Source organism: Musca autumnalis, unplaced genomic scaffold (assembly GCF_047663935.1).
Source record: "Musca autumnalis isolate F117 unplaced genomic scaffold, ASM4766393v1 scaffold_1, whole genome shotgun sequence".
Taxonomy (NCBI): Eukaryota; Metazoa; Arthropoda; class Insecta; order Diptera; family Muscidae; genus Musca; species Musca autumnalis.
In genome coordinates, this window is record NW_027411644.1 from 323,879,672 (window position 1) to 323,896,085 (window position 16,414).

At 36.5% G+C, this 16,414-nt stretch overlaps 2 protein-coding genes across 3 annotated transcripts; both read left to right on the forward strand.

Annotated features, from left to right (window-relative positions):
• The first annotated feature begins 262 nt into the window (after positions 1–262).
• Positions 263–5,033, forward strand: LOC141390096 (uncharacterized). The gene is made up of 7 exons (XM_073962614.1): positions 263–596; positions 672–769; positions 1,474–3,198; positions 3,293–3,416; positions 3,693–3,816; positions 3,916–4,021; positions 4,075–5,033. Exons 1-7 carry the CDS (start codon positions 498–500, stop codon positions 4,820–4,822), a joined length of 3,024 nt encoding a protein of 1,007 aa, XP_073818715.1. The 5' UTR covers positions 263–497; the 3' UTR covers positions 4,823–5,033.
• A 4,989-nt stretch (positions 5,034–10,022) lies between these two features.
• On the forward strand, positions 10,023–12,724 carry LOC141390097 (uncharacterized). 2 transcript variants are annotated; one of them, XM_073962616.1, is made up of 3 exons: positions 10,023–10,319; positions 10,395–11,920; positions 12,084–12,724. In XM_073962616.1, exons 1-3 carry the CDS (start codon positions 10,085–10,087, stop codon positions 12,156–12,158), a joined length of 1,836 nt encoding a protein of 611 aa, XP_073818717.1. In that variant the 5' UTR covers positions 10,023–10,084; the 3' UTR covers positions 12,159–12,724. The 2 variants fall into 2 exon arrangements, with proteins under 2 accessions (XP_073818717.1, XP_073818716.1); XM_073962615.1 differs by having other exon boundaries at positions 10,395–12,724.
• Positions 12,725–16,414: the final 3,690 nt, after the last annotated feature.

The window sequence follows — 16,414 nt, forward strand, 5'->3', positions numbered from 1 at the left end:
GACAAATTGTTCTGTTTTGGCAAGTCAGCTGATTGCTTGCTGGTTTTTGCTGGAAAGGTGTCTGTTTACTTTTTACAATTTTCTAGCAAAAGAGAATAAAAACCCCTTGCTCTCTGAGAAAGTTCTTGCTGGACACTTCTTGCTGGGAAAGTAACCAGACAGACTTCATATAATTCCGTTTTTTGAGCTTCAATGTTGGCTGGCTCTACAGATCCATCTGGCAACCCATTTTCTATAGATATAAAAATGTGGCAATACATCTGACTAGACATTTTTCGATCTATAGATCCACGTTCCTCCTTTCCTTCATTTTTCAATCTACAGATCTATTTGTGAGAGCGAAACGAAGTCGATGTGCTGAAGGAACAACGCAACTTTTAAGTATAAAAATAAAAAGAAATCGAAAATGTATTAAAAAATATATTTTTCAACAATTTCAATAAATTTAACATTGGAGTGATCTGTGTAAATATAATTAACATAAGTAAAATATAAAAATGTGGCACGAAGCCCGCAAACAAGAACGTAAGATTAGAGGCCTGATTGTGGATTACAGACGCCGGGCCGAACGCAGACAGGATTTTTATGAAAAAATTGTAAGTTAACACCATGCTTGAAGTCATTGTATTTATTATTAATTTATTTTCTTCGGAATTCACTCTATTTTACAGCAAGCTGATCCCACACAATTCATACAAATCCACGGAAGAAGATGTAAAATACATTTAGATCCAGCAGTGGCAGCAGCTGGAGACGGAGCCGCAATCATGCAAGTGATATTGAATTCATGTTTCATTACGATATCTTGTTTTTCTTGTTTCCATAAGAAGGGTAGCGAAGTTGCATTCCTTATTTGCAAAGCATGCATGGGAATTTCGGTTAGATGTTGTAAAGGTTTAAACGGGTTTAAAGTGCAGCAATGCAATTCTTACATAAAACACCCCTTTTTTCATTTTGGCACAGCAGTGATTTCATCTTGAGACAGTTGTAGTTTCCATTTCATAGAAAATAATTACAACTGGTTTTGAATTGAAGGATTGTAGACAATTATGTGTTTGAACGAAATTGTTAAGCAGATGTTATGTTTGCAAATATTCAGAACGTTTCATCTTCTGGGCGGGCAGTTTTTGCGAGTAAATGTGCAGACAATAGTCATTTTTCATATAAGCATAATGTAATTACACTTGATTAGAGTTCAACGACATTCATTCAATAAAAAGGGTACAGTTTTTAAATTATGGTACGTTTAGCATCTTGTCTAAATAGTGTTGAAGTTTCTATTTGACAAAATATTTCCTTAAACATCCTTGAATTCTTGAAAATTCATACGTTAATCTTCAAATAATTATTAATATACCATAATTTTTCAAAAATTCCGCAAAACCTGATGGTGTCCTAAATTTAAAACCAATCATACACTGTTCCCTTGTGAATGTAAATAATTTACACATACATTTATTTTTTATCTTACAGTGTTCCTTGGCAGGGTCAACATGACAATCTTATTGATCGGTTTGATGTACGTGCCCATCTAGATTATATACCACCTGTGCCGAAAACGAACGACACGGAATCCGAATTATCCCAAGAGGAACGTCAGTGCAACTATGAACGTTACCGGATATTGGCACAAAATGATTTCCTCAATTTATCTGAGGAAAAATTTCTTCATCAACTATTTTTGGAAGAACAATTTGGGGCTAATGCCCCATTAGACCCAATGGGTCAAGCTAATCAAGCAAAGAAAAAAGCCCAAAAACCTGGTGCGGCTATTGGTTATTCTTACGATGATTCCACTGACAATAGCATTGCTGGTGTTATTGACACCCAACAACCATTTGCTCATTTGAAACATGCGGGAGCTACAAGTTCCAAAAAGACTGAAAATGATTCTGAATCAGAGTCAGATTCTGACATAGATATGGATGTTTCTATTGATGTTTCCAAATTGGATACGACCCAGGCTCATGAGTTAAATGCCTGTGGCCGCAATTATGGCATGCTGAGTAATGATTTTTATTCATATTTGACAAAGGATGCTGATGAAGCGGACGCCCTACGCATTGCCAGGGAAGAGGAAAGAGAAAAAATGCTTTTGGGTGGACGCAAATCAAGGAGGGAAAGACGGGCCCAAAAGGAACGTCGTTTGGCTCGCCGTACCTTCAGTCCACCCAGTTATGCTGCAAAAGAAGACAATACGGGTAAAGATGAAGAGAGCGATTCGCGATCACCTTCGCCCTCAGATACGACGGAAAAAATTACCTACATTACATCGTTTGGGGGTGAAGATGAGTTACAACCCCATTCCAAAATTACTATAACTCTGGGTAAGGGATCTACATTGGGTGCTGCATGTGTGGATGCCAGTACTTCTTCGGCTCATCATACAACCTATGCACAAAAGGTTAAAGAAAACTTGGATAAATTGAAAAAAATCAATGAGTCATCAGCTAAGAAGACTACATCACGGAGCAGAAGTCGAAGTTATTCACGAAGTCGTAGTCGTTCTCGTAGCCGTTCACGTAAAAGAACCTATCGGAGTACGCGGCGTTCACGTTCCAGAAGTCCATCCTACAAAAGACGTCGCAAAAGTAGTAGAAGAACGCGATCTCGTTCACGATCGAAATCGAGATCCCGATCACTATCAAAATCTCGACGACACCATTCTTCTCGTCGTTATAGGAGCCCCTATAGGCGATCTCGTACACGGTCCCATTCAAAATCGAAATCTCGAAGAAGACGCTATACATCCAGGTCATCGAGTCGATCCTCCCGTCGAAGCTCTGTATCTCCATCTCATCGTTCTTCTTCACGAAGGTCTAGACATAGTCCAAAACATGATAAGCTTAGAAAGAGGTCGCTGTCACCGGTTAAAGAGAAATCTCCTGCGCCTCAGGTTTTGGAAAAGACAATTAAACCCATGGAGAGTACAATGGAAATATTATCAATGACTACACAACCTCCACCACCACCTCCGCCAATTGTTGCCACTGATGAGACAACGGCGGCAAAAATTGCAAATGTGCCGGTGGTTACGGTCATTGAACCGCCACCACCACCCCTTAAGCGCTATTACGGTCGCAAACGTGGTGAATATTCATCCTCTTCTGATAGCGAGTCGGACACAGAAGATGATTCGAAAACTGCCAAATCAGCCGAGAATACTGATATTCAAGAAGCCATGGATATGGACACTACGTAAGTGTAAAGTTGAATCCACCAAGCGCATTTAGAATCGTTCATTCTTCTTAAAATCTTTGATAATTATAATTGCCTTTGTTTCGCCTTCCAGCTCTGAGAAATCGAATCCTTTGCCATCAACCTCAACTGCAACGTCAACAGCATACAAGGGTAAACTTCAAACGGGCAAATACTCAACAATGGCCACATCAGTTAGTAATGCTCCCGAGACCAAAGTCAGTAAGAACCAACAAATAATTGCAATGCTTCACACAACAACAGAGGACCACAATCAACGTAGTGAAATTAGCAAATCAAAATCTACCACGAAACTGAACATTGACGACAGTGACATACAATTTCAACAATCGATAGACCAACTGACCAACCGAAATCATTTGTGTTATGCCATGGACAGATTTTCTTTTCTTTTTAAATCGGACATTAGCTTCAATATAATTTGTTTCTTTGTCTTGTTGTTCTCGATTTAATTTTTAAAGTGGCTTTTACAGGGTATTTCCACAAGTGCAGGAGGAGCCGGAGGTGGCACTTCAGCAACAGCCTCCAGTGGCAGTGGTCGTTTGAATTTGCGTGAACGTCTTAAGAAGAAAATGCAGAATTTGCTTAATAAGCAATGTAAGCGAAAAGTGTACAGTACAGCGACAATTCTAATACTAAGAACCAGTTCCTCATGGAATGCAATTTATACTTATATATTTTTCTGGATTCTTTTAGATAAAGCAGACAAAAAGGCTGAAATTGAAAAATCCGAAAGGGAACGTCAAATGCAGCAGGAAAGATATGAGGAAATGCGTGAATTGGCTATTAAGCTGAGAAGAAGGTAAACAAGAATTTGGAGACTATTTCAGATTAATTAAAGTGTATTTCTTTCAGACAACGTGAAATACGACATCGTTATGGCACGCCAAACAGTAAGGCTTCTGAAAGCGAAGCTTCGGAATATGCTGCTGCTTTAGCTAGTGCTAGAGAACAACGGAGTAAATCTCGTAGCAGTGAAAGATCGCGAAAATCACCAATAACGCGAAGAACCGAACAGGAAACCAAACGTAGTTCTCCAGTAACTAGAAGACGATCACGTAGCCGTGAAGTTAAACGATCACCGAGTCGTTCTAGCCGACAACCAAAATCTCGTTCGCAATCCCGTAATAGACGTAGTAGTTCGAGGCGACGTAGACGAAGTATATCTCGTTCCAGGCGACATCGCGACTCAAGTCAAGAGCGATCTTCACGTTTCGCCGCTTCGGATCGATCACGATATGATGACCGTCACAGACGTTCACGTTCCCGAAATGAACGTGATCGTGACCGTAACAGAGATAGGACAGAACGAGAAAGAGATCGTGACAGAGAAAGGGATAGAGACAAGGACAGGGACCGAGAAAGACAAAGGCATGGCGGCGGAACCAGTGATCGCTACCGTTCCGACAGAGATGTTGGTGATGGACGGGATCGTTCGGACCGAGATAGAAATCGTAATAGAGATCGTGGTGACGATTCCCAGAAGCAACGCCAACAACAACAACAATCTTCATCTACCTCTTCTACAACATCAACGTCTATTAGTCGTAGTCGTGTTGTTATTTCAGCTCCACCAAAATTAAAGAAATTGGTGGATTATTAGACACTACGTAATTAATTCTTCTTCTTTTTACTTATTGTTTTATTTTTCTTTAGTAATTTGCGAACTATTTTCTAAGAACAACCAATCAACCAACATGAATATAAAATTACGTAAATATGTTACATTTTTTTACAAAGCCTAAAAACAAAATAAAGCAATTTGTTATCGGATTTAAATAAATTAGCATGGCTAAATTTTGCTTTAGCGTAAAGAGGAGTTTTTTTATTTGTATACGGGAATTAGAAAATCGAGAAGGAATTGGTACGGTAGAGCAAATTTTTTTGGCCATGGTACAATAATTTACAGGTAGAATTATTAGGCAATTTTCGTTGCGGCAATTGTCAGTTTGCTTGAGAGAGGGGTGAGACATATGGTAAGTCTTAAGGCCCTCACTCATTAGCATGGCACAATTACCCAGGTAGTGGCATCGTAAAATTTTGAATATGTTATGTCAAAAGTTTCTTTATGTTGTTGGGGAAATTACAACAAAAATAATTTTTTTATAAAGGGATTTGACTTTTCATATTCGATCAGCTGGTGTGATACCACTACCTGGTAGTTCTGCCATGCTCATTAGTCAGTCTGACTGCCAGCATTTATGGTAGTATGTGTACATTTTTGAAATTTTGAGAATGTATGTGTGAGTTTTCCAAGACTGATGAAAATCAAAATAGTTTTGATTTCAAAATGAACCCCCATCAGTCTGGGTGAATTGCGTTTATTTTCAAATTGTCAATAAATAATTTTGAAAAACAGAAAATAATGTTGGTGTTGGAACACAAAAAACGTAGAATTCATTCATTTTTGGAGGAGAAATTCAAGATTTTTAGACTTGACTGATGGTTCGTGCTACACACTTGTCAGTCACACATACAGAAAGGGTTCATCGGACTGACGGCACAGACTGATAAATGAGTGGGGGCCTTTATGCCAGACTATGAACATTTTTCATTAAAAACTCTTTATGCCATGTTCAGACTGACGGTAATTCGTTCTCTATTCGTTGTTCGACCCCAAATTACGATATAATTACTTCATTTCCCATACAAAATTTTGAGAACGAACAACGATTTGTGTACTTTGTTCAATTTAAATTACTCTCAGAACGACGATAAAATATGTCCCATCTCTAACAAATGAGAGAATTTATCGAAATAAATTAATTATGACAGAAAAAATATAAAATTTAAAAATGTATTAAAAACCCAAATATTTTTAGAAATACTGCAAAACGTGAATGAAAAGTAAATGGTTTAACGACTAGTATACATTCAAATCATAGCAAATTTTTTCTTCTCTTTTACTACAGCTGCATTTCTTGCCCATCGTTTCAGATTCGCGTACAAATTTAGAAACAAAAATCAAATGCCTGCCAGAAAGTCTGTATACCAAAAAGTTATTTTGGCAGGACTCTCTCTGGTTAATTTTGAAAATAGAAAAATATTTTTATTTGATGAAAACACCAAAATTGTGAGAAAAAATAGAAAAGATGAATGAAAATAATGTAATTAAATATTAAATAGATATCTGAAAGAAGGACAAATAGTTTTTCAGTTCATATCAATTAATTTTACTCGTCTATTGGACAAAACTTTCTTTAAAATCAGAAAATAAAAAGTATGAAAATATGAATCATGTTGCTATGAATTGTGTACCATGTCTTAGTCATTTTCATCTAAAATTTCATTTCCACACACGTAACATATATGAAATCAAATGAAAATTTTGATATTTTCCTTGCTTTGCATTGGTTTGAGAGTTACGAATTTAAACACAAAGAATAATTTCAGATTACAGAGTTTCACCCCCTTCACACCTCTTGCCTATAAACTTATTTTCACGTACATGAACATTTTCATAGTCTGGAATAAGACGTAACCCTTTGCCTCTCAAAACCCTCTCTCACCTACAAACTGACAATTGCCGCAAAGAAACTTGTCGAATGTAAATTTGGACTTTTTTGTTGGGACTAAAAAACGAATTCTACAAAAATGTGTGAAAAACGGTTCCTCTAGCTTATTTTTTGAGTTACCGACAAAAATCGGTAAAACTAAAAGCAAAATTATGACTGAAAAATGATATCGGTAGAACTTTACGACTACTTTTAATTCGTCGCTAACTTACCGAAAAACATTGCTAATTTACAAAATTCTAAGTATTATAATTTTACCGATTTTTGTCGGTAACTCAGAAAATGCGTTAGAGAATCTCACTACAGTAGTGGAATTCTGTAACTCATTTTTGCTGTTATCAATAATTGTCGGTAAAATTGAAATGCTTATAATTTCGATAATTAACGAAAATTTTCGGTATGTTAACGATGAATAAAAAGTAGTCGCTAGCCTCTACCGACACAAACAGTGATGGCAACTTTTCTTTAAGTTTTTAGTCATAATTTTGCGATTTAATTTTATCGATTTTTGTCGGTAACAGCAAAAATCAGTAGTGCGATTCTGTAACTCTCTACCGATGGAATTAACGACAAATGTCGATAGTTAGCGATATTTGTCGGTAAGTGCTATTCTGTATACAAATTTTACCGATTTTTATGTCGGTAAGTATCGAAAATCATCGGTCAGTTACCGACGAAAAAAAAGGAGTCGTTAAGTCTACCGACGTAAAAGAACTTTCATATTTTAAACAAAAAAATCTATGAAAATCAATTTTTTATGAAATCATTTTGGAATATTTTTCATGGCAAAGTCCCAATTTACATTGGGCGAGTTTACTTGCGGCAATTGTCATTTTTTAGGAGAGAGAGGTGAGGCATATGGTAACCCTTTGCCTCTCAGCACCCTCTCTCACCTACTGTCGGTGATGGTCACCTTAGAATTGGCAACGCATCCTGAAGTTCGAAAACGTCCAGTGAACAATATTTTGTCCTATGAACAATAATTTTTATTGCAGTTTGTTTTTATTGTCTATGTAAATGTAAAATGTAAATGTAATTGTTAGCAACATTTTTCAAATCTATAAAAGGCCCTTCAGGCGTTGATTCTGTCCTTTTTTGCTGGACAACTAAAACATGTAAGATCATTTTAACAACTTGTCATTTTAATTTTATAAACTTAATTTATTTCTATAGCGAATAAACACCACACATTTCAATATCAAACTTAAGCAACATTGGATTTGTTTTTACTTGGTCGTCGCCTTTGTTTGTATTACTGCCGTTTGATGTTAGATGGTTTGTTCGGGTTGTCAGCCTATAGCAAAAAGGGAGCCTTTTAGTGTCAAAGCCGACATTATTTTACTTGATGACATTCTTTTAATTTGATGCCGGATGAGACACGACATATTTTTATTCGATGACATATTTTTATTCGATGTTTGATAAGCCATTAATATCAAACATATTTTTATTCGATGTTTGATGAGCCATTGATATCAAACATTGTTAATCGTCATTTTGTCAAGCCGATTTGTGTCAACCAACTGTTTTGTGAGCCAATTTGCATCATCAGCCCCAGAAATTATATTTTTATTCGATGTTTGATGAGCCATTGATATCAAACATTGTTAATCGTCATTTTGTCAAGCCGATTTGTGTCAACCAACTGTTTTGTGAGCCAATTTGCATCATCAGCCCCAGAAATTACATATATTATTCGACGTTTGATGAGCCATTGATATCAAACATTCGTCATTTGTCAAGCCGATTTGTGTTAATAAATTGTTTAATGAGTCAATTTAGATGAAATATCTTTTCTTTTGATGTGCCTATTCGCCTAATCGTATCTACTACAAGCCGAAGAAGCTGCAGTTACAATCTGTGAAATTGTGTGTGTCAAGCAGTATATGTGATATTCAATAAATACAACAACAATCGTTTGAGGAATCCCCAACAGTTTGTTGTTAAGCCGTTTATGTTATTTGTTTACATTCACTTATGTCCATTTGATGTCACAAGAGAAGCAACAGAGAAGTAAACGATCGACGCAAGGAAAACCCCCAGTCCGATTCGACGCATACATAACTGAGATGAGTCTCCAACATTCACCGCCTAATACACCAACAAACACTACAAGTGGTGCCCGCTTACAAACAGAAGTAAGCACACCAGCAAGTCAGCCGTCTACAGCAAAGCCAACAACGTCAGCTGCCGGCGAAACAGCGAAACAAAAACAGACAGAAAAATTAACCACAATGGACACAACCGAGATGAGAAAAGAAATGCTAAAAATGCAAAAACAAATTCAGCTACAAATGCAACAACAAATGCAAACATTGCTTCAAAATCAGATGCTGCAATTGAAGGAAGAAATGGTGAAAACTTTAGCATCGCAGCAACCAAAAACGACCGTCCAAAACCCTCAGCCACAAACATCACAACAACAAATATTTGATCAGCCTTTGGAGCCGCCATTAACGTCACAACAACCAATATCACAGCCAACACAACACATCACAACGCCGCCAACACTGGAAATACCGCCGCCGTTGCCTAACATGCCACAGTCAATTATACGCCAACCAGGGCCGACGCACGTAACGCAAGGAATGTCCGTACAATACATGCAAGCACAGGGACAACCAAATAATTCCATTAATACTGCAAATACTAATTACAACAATATGCCTCAAAAGAAAATTTATCCTCTTCCAATATTTTCAGGATTGCCAGAAGAATGGCCAACTTTTTCCGAGTCTTTTTACAGCACCACAAATGAGTTTATGTACAGCGACCTGCACAATATTATGAGGTTAAGAGACGCTTTAAGAGGTAATGCAAGAGAGACGGTGGAACCATTATTGGGGAGCTCTGCCAACGTTGAAGCCATAATGATTAACCTGAAAGAGATGTTCGGAAGACCAGAGCAACTCATCAAAAGCCAGATTATGAAAGTCCGTAAAATTCCCCCACTGGATAAAGACGATTTGAATGCCCTAATAAATTTCGCCACCAAAACTTCAAATATGGCAACATTTTTGAAAAACGCTGGAGGAGAACATCATTTACATAACCCATCTTTACTGAGTGAACTTGTAGCGAAATTACCAATAAACCGACAAATGGAATGGGGTGAAAAATGCCTTTCTTTAAATGAATCGCCTTCTATTTTAGATTTCAGTGCATGGTTGCAAACATTACGACGCGTGGCTAACATCGTCCACGATACCCTCCCATACGCACCATACGTGTCCACTAATCGCCAGCAACCCACGAAGCCAAGCCGCCAAATTGCATGTGTCGCCGTCAATAATTGTAGTGTGTGCGACGGGGTCTGCACGTCAATAACAAAATGTAAACAATTCGCAGATATGCAGACGGACGAAAAGTGGAACAAAATTAAAGAATTAAAATTGTGTTTTTGCTGCCTTAGAAAAGGCCACCAATTGAACCAGTGTCGAAATAGAGTGTGTTGCGGTAAAAATAATTGCAAAATGTTCCATAATGTTTTACTGCATTATGACGTGGATGCCGATGAAGAAAATGAAAACGATAGTGGAAAAGTGGAGCCACAACAAAGAAATTGTCATGCCGTGAGTAGTGCCGGTAGCATACTTTTCCAAATATTGCCCGTAAAGTTGTACGGAAAAAATAAAACAATTTCCACGTATGCATTTATAGATGATGGTGCGAATGTTACAATGCTAGACAGCGGAATTGCAAGTGATCTGGAATTACGAGGAAACACGGCACAGTTATCCCTAGAGTGGCTTAATAATCATTCGGTAGTGGAGAGCTCTGAAGTAGTGGATGTGACAATAAGTGGTATTGGAAGAGGCGACAGACAATATGTCATGAAAAATGTTTATACCACTTCAAATATGTCCTTGCCCATTCAATCGTGTGATATTAAAAAATTGGTAACAAATAACAATGTCGATGTATCGAAAATAAAATTTGTAAATTATAAAAATGTGCAACCAAAATTAATTATCAGTTTACACCATTGTTTTTTGACAGTTCCACTGGATGTGCCCCGCTCGTTGTCTGCCGCTGGACCGATTGTAACCACTACCAGATTGGGTGTTGTTGTTTATGGCCCAACGCCTGGAGAAAAAGCCTCAACCAAAAATCGTGCCCTTCATGTCAGAATGTGTGCCACTTCTACAGACAGTCCAGAAGATAACCTACGACAAATGAGTATGATGCAAAATAATTGTGACGTGAAAATCCTTGATGCAAAGGTGAATACAAAAAAGATATTGCCAACTGATGATGAATGTGCGGTGAAATTATTGAAGAGCCAATCAAGAAAAAATGATGAACGCTATGAATGTCTTTTGTGGAAACAAAACGTACCTCCATTCCCAGATTCCAATGATATGGCCTTGAAAAATTTGTATATTATGGAAAATAAAATGGTTCGAGATAGTGAACATTGCAGTGCACATTGTGAAAGAATATGTTGCCCTATTTTGAGGAGCTATGCCAGAAAAGTAAATGTAAAAGAATTGTTATCTAATCCAGACCCCTTGTTTCACCTGCCACATTCTAATGTTACAATTGAGAATGCCAATGTGATTGTGAAAAATTCAACTCGTGCCGATGAACAAATTTTTAATACTCATTACGTAGACGACTGTTTCCAAAATGAAGAAGAAGCCGCAAAGGTGATAAAAGACGTGATTAGAATTCATAGTGTAGAAGGTTTTGTGTCGAGAAATATTGTGTCAAATACTAAGATGGTAATTAAAGCGTGTGGAGAATCGGCCAGCGGAGTCAACGATAGCGGTGAGTTTTTGAACCAAAATGTTGTTGAAAGGATTTTGGGCATACACTGGTTGCCAAATCCAGATGTTTTCTCCTTTCGTTTAAATTTGTACAAATGTGATAAATTCATTTTAGACTTCGCTAACATGCTTTCTTTGAAAATGTTTATTTATGGCACATTCGGATTTATCTGCAAATTTGTGGTTGCTTGTAAAATGTTGATACGAAGAGTATGGAAGTCGGGTATAGAGTCGGACGAGGAGTTGCCTAGCGATTTATATAATAACTGGAAGTTATGGTTAACTGAATTAAATACGTTGGAGGGATTTCGTATTTCAAGACGTTATCTTAAGGATTTTTCAAATAGAAAAGTTGATTTACATATATTCGCAAATGCGAGCGAAGAAGCAATGGCAACGGTAGCGTATTGGTGTGTGGTAAGTGATGTTGGAATTAATGTTTCGGTGGTAATGGAAAAATCTGCTAGTTGTCGCACCATAACCAAGCTAGAACTGCAGATGGCAGTTATGAGTGTTCATATGAATGATTTAATCGCCTTTAATCATGTGAAAAATCTTAATATAATTTATTTTTGGACAGATTCATACACGGTTGTACGATGGATCCTCGATAGCAGTGAGAGAAGTCATTGGAAATGGTGGCCGAATATTTTAAAGCCCGCAGATGAGACAACAACAGCCAAATATTCAGTAAAATATGATGTAGACGGATGGTGGAAAAATAACTTGGAACTTCGTCAGGAATCACAATGGCCCGTGGAAGATAATATCAGTATATTTATGTGGTTGCAGCGCAAAGCAATACTAGCTCTGGCTGTTATAAAAGGAATATTTCCAAACTTGCCGTTTTGGATGTTGATGAAGATTCTGGTGAAGCCTCCCCCTCTGGGTCAGTTCACGGGGGCGGGGATGTCGGTGATGGTCACCTTAGAATTGGCAACGCATCCTGAAGTTCGAAAACGTCCAGTGAACAATATTTTGTCCTATGAACAATAATTTTTATTGCAGTTTGTTTTTATTGTCTATGTAAATGTAAAATGTAAATGTAATTGTTAGCAACATTTTTCAAATCTATAAAAGGCCCTTCAGGCGTTGATTCTGTCCTTTTTTGCTGGACAACTAAAACATGTAAGATCATTTTAACAACTTGTCATTTTAATTTTATAAACTTAATTTATTTCTATAGCGAATAAACACCACACATTTCAATATCAAACTTAAGCAACATTGGATTTGTTTTTACTTGGTCGTCGCCTTTGTTTGTATTACTGCCGTTTGATGTTAGATGGTTTGTTCGGGTTGTCAGCCTATAGCAAAAAGGGAGCCTTTTAGTGTCAAAGCCGACATTATTTTACTTGATGACATTCTTTTAATTTGATGCCGGATGAGACACGACACCTACAAACTGACAATTGCCGCAAGTAAACTCGCCTAATGTAAATTGGGACAAATAAAAAGGTAAGCTGAGATAGATTTCTTTACGCACAAAAAAGAAAATTCTGCGACATATGGAGGATCCTTTCAATCAAAGTTATAGGAAGCTTATGACAAATTGGAAATGGATACAATTTATAAAACAATGGATGAAATTGGGGCTCATTTGGAAATCTCCAGAATTGCGGGAAAACCCTCGGAGAAAATAATAACTATTTTCAGTACGAACAAAATATGTTTAAGGATATATTCCGTAACATTTGCTACCCTTATAAAAATGTATTGGCGGTTTCGATTAGCATCAACATTAAAAGAAAGAAGAATATCACCATGGTCGTCATATTCCCTGATAATACGTAATTCTGAAATAACAGATCATCGCAATTTAAATATTCCTGTTCAAAATATTGGGATTCTACATCTTCCGTTTCACTCTATACCCCTCCACATCAGAAAAATTCTGAAAAATTTGTCCAATATTACACCATGTTTACATTAGAACTTGCCGGGTTATGAGAATTTATACGTATATCCAATGGATTTGACAATGAAAATAACATTCATAGTTTTAACTACGATTTTTAATTTGTACGATGTAATTTGAAAAATAATCATTTTATATACAATAGTCATTTAATTAATTTCATTAGAAATTTGCATTATGTTAACTTTGAATGAGCATTATTTCCTTTAAAGTGTGATTTTTCCCATTTCTCCTAAATATAACAAGAAACGTTTAAAAATTATAATAATTTATATACTTCGTATACGCTTTTCATTTTGAAATGACGTCCATCTTCTTTAAAATTCCGTCATTCTACCGATATTCGTCGCTAACATTTTTGTATCGATATCATTGAGTTACAGAATAGCACTTTCGGTAATTCAACCGAAAATTTTCGTTAATTATCAATATCGGTTCGGTAAAAAAAAAGTTACAGAATCCCACTACAGTTACAGAATCCCACTACTGTACTCATTTTTTGAGATATCGACAAAAATCGGTAAAATTATGAATGAAAAATGTCAATAAAAGTTGACAACTCTGTTGCTATCGGCAGGATTTAGCGACAGCTTTATTTTGGTTGTCAACTCATCGAAAATATTTGTCGATTATTGAAATTATAAACATTTCAATGTCACCGATTTTTGTCGGTAATTCGAAAAATGAGATAAAGAATTTCCCTACAGATCAAAATTCGATTCGATTTTTACACATTTTTGCATCAGTTTTCAACCTGATGCTTATTTTGTGTGCATTTTGCGTTTCAAATGCTCATCAGTGACATTTTGGATTCCAATACTTCGAATTAACTCTGTATAACAGCGATATGGAATAGGGTGGTTAAGACATTTATAGACATTAACAAAGCAACTGACGTTACGGAAGTAAGCCTATATGTGTTTACGGCAGAAACAGGACCTCCAGACGGCGTTGAGATCGTAACGTTTGCGGATAATTGTATGATCTTGGCGTCAGGTACCTTCCCTGATGTCATTTGTGAAAGGCTGAACTTCTATTTGACAGATCTTACCACCTTCTCATCTCTTCTGTGAGATGAGAAGAGACAAAGATTCTTCAGCTCAGCAACACAGTGCACACAGATGCAGCCGCAGGCGGTACAGTTTTTTCGGGGACAAGTCCATATTTTCTGTAGTGCGATTCTGTAACTCCTTAACGACAGAATTAACGACGAATGTCGGTAGTTAACGATAATTTTCGGTAAGTGCTATTCTGTATACCAATTTTAACAATTTTTGTCGGTAAATTTTGTCGTTAATTACCGAAAATTATTGTTAAGTTAACAACCAAAAAAAAATTGTTGTTAAGTCTTAACGACAGTACATTATTGCAATATTTTGTTGATTTCTTTTAAAAACGGCGTTTTTATATGAGCATATGTTGTGTTAATGAGGAGTGTACACAAGGTAAATTCTGCCTTATTGAGAAAAATCTTCTTAAAGCGTTTACATAAGGGTTAACTATGTATGAAACATGGGTAAGCTTCGCCACTGTTGTGCTTTCGCCAGCGCCGATTTTATTGAATCTGCATAAAGATCATCAAAGTTCTCTTTGCTCTTAGATTAACTCATAAATTTCCTTTAGACCACCTTCATGTAGCATCAATTAAATCGGCGCTGGCAAGGCGCAACAGTGGCGAAGCTGCCCCATGCTATCCTACATATGAAGACTACGCTAACCTTTGTTTACTTACTAAAGAGGTAAAAACATTATCTAATGCTTCAAAAGAACTCAAGTGTGGTACTGCTATGTAAGACCTATACCAATGTCCGTAACACTATCTTTCTAGGAGGATTTCGTTGGCTTTAATTTAGCATTGAGGCCAACACGTGAATAGTATTACTATAACCTACTTTGTTCTGTGATAATCTTATAGATTTTAACTCAGCATCACTAACAATCAGAATGCTAAAAATCGCGTATAAGCTTGGATTTTCGAACTTTTCATACTCTCCGCTATGAGAAATTTCATTTAATATGGGCGTGAAGTGAATATATAAACTCAGGTAACGTGGATCCACGATCACTGAAGCTGCTTAAGTCATGTCAAATATCAAAGCTGAATTTCCATACATAGCGGCACAACCCAAAATATGATCCCAACTTTTAATTAAAAAAATACAACTGCGCTGTTAAAAAAGATTAATGATGGTTTTATCACTTTTATTACTTTTAAATCACACACACAATAAAAACATCTTAAGAAATTCTTCTTTACTGGCATCCGTATTCATCCAAAAGACACACATTTGAGCCAAATTCCTTCAAAAATCTGAATTGTTTTCTTCTTAAACGCTTTATGTTTTGTACTCGCGACGAAATAATGTTTTCAGCTTCAAAATACATTTTAATTAATATTAAAATATAATATTTGACATTTCCTTCCTATCGATTTTCGTCGGTATGAGTTAACGATTTCTACAATCGTTAACATAAAGTTACAGAATAGCACATTCGTTAACTCAACCGAATATTTTCGTTAACTACCGATGTCGGTTCGTTATTAAAAAAAAATACAGAATCGCACTACTGATTCATGAATTTATCAACAAGAAATTTTGTATTTATTTGTAATACTATCTCTTATGTTACACGCTGAAACTTTCATACGAAACTTTCCCATTATTTTGGCGTTCTTAGGTCGAGTTCCCCATTACAGTAATTTCATAAAATTACTTTTGTATGGAACTCGATCTATGAACGCCAAAATAATGGGAAAGTTTCGTATGAAAGTTTTAGCGTGTAACATAAGAGTATGTTTACATTTACGAAATCCACTCGATTTCAACTGTCAATTCCATTGCCCAAACGTCAAATGAAATCGAATCGATTTCAGATGAGTTTTCATTTGACGTATACGCATAGGAATTGACAGTTGAAACCGAGTGGATTTCGTAAATGTAAACATAGTATAATGCGCACTTTGGTCTTAAAGACTTTTTGCATTACAAATA

What these genes read in the sequence shown, in the direction of transcription:
- LOC141390096 (XM_073962614.1), top strand. Translation starts at nt 498, where the DNA reads ATGTGGCACGAAGCCCGCAAACAAGAACGTAAGATTAGAGGCCTGATT. An exon ending in AGGATTTTTATGAAAAAATT is followed by an intron (nt 597 to 671) that starts GTAAGTTAACAC and finishes TCTATTTTACAG; the next exon opens with CAAGCTGATCCCACACAATT. An exon ending in GCCATGGATATGGACACTAC is followed by an intron (nt 3,199 to 3,292) that starts GTAAGTGTAAAG and finishes TTCGCCTTCCAG; the next exon opens with CTCTGAGAAATCGAATCCTT.
- LOC141390097 (XM_073962615.1), top strand. Translation starts at nt 10,085, where the DNA reads ATGCAGACGGACGAAAAGTGGAACAAAATTAAAGAATTAAAATTGTGT. An exon ending in TCATGCCGTGAGTAGTGCCG is followed by an intron (nt 10,320 to 10,394) that starts GTAGCATACTTT and finishes ATGCATTTATAG; the next exon opens with ATGATGGTGCGAATGTTACA.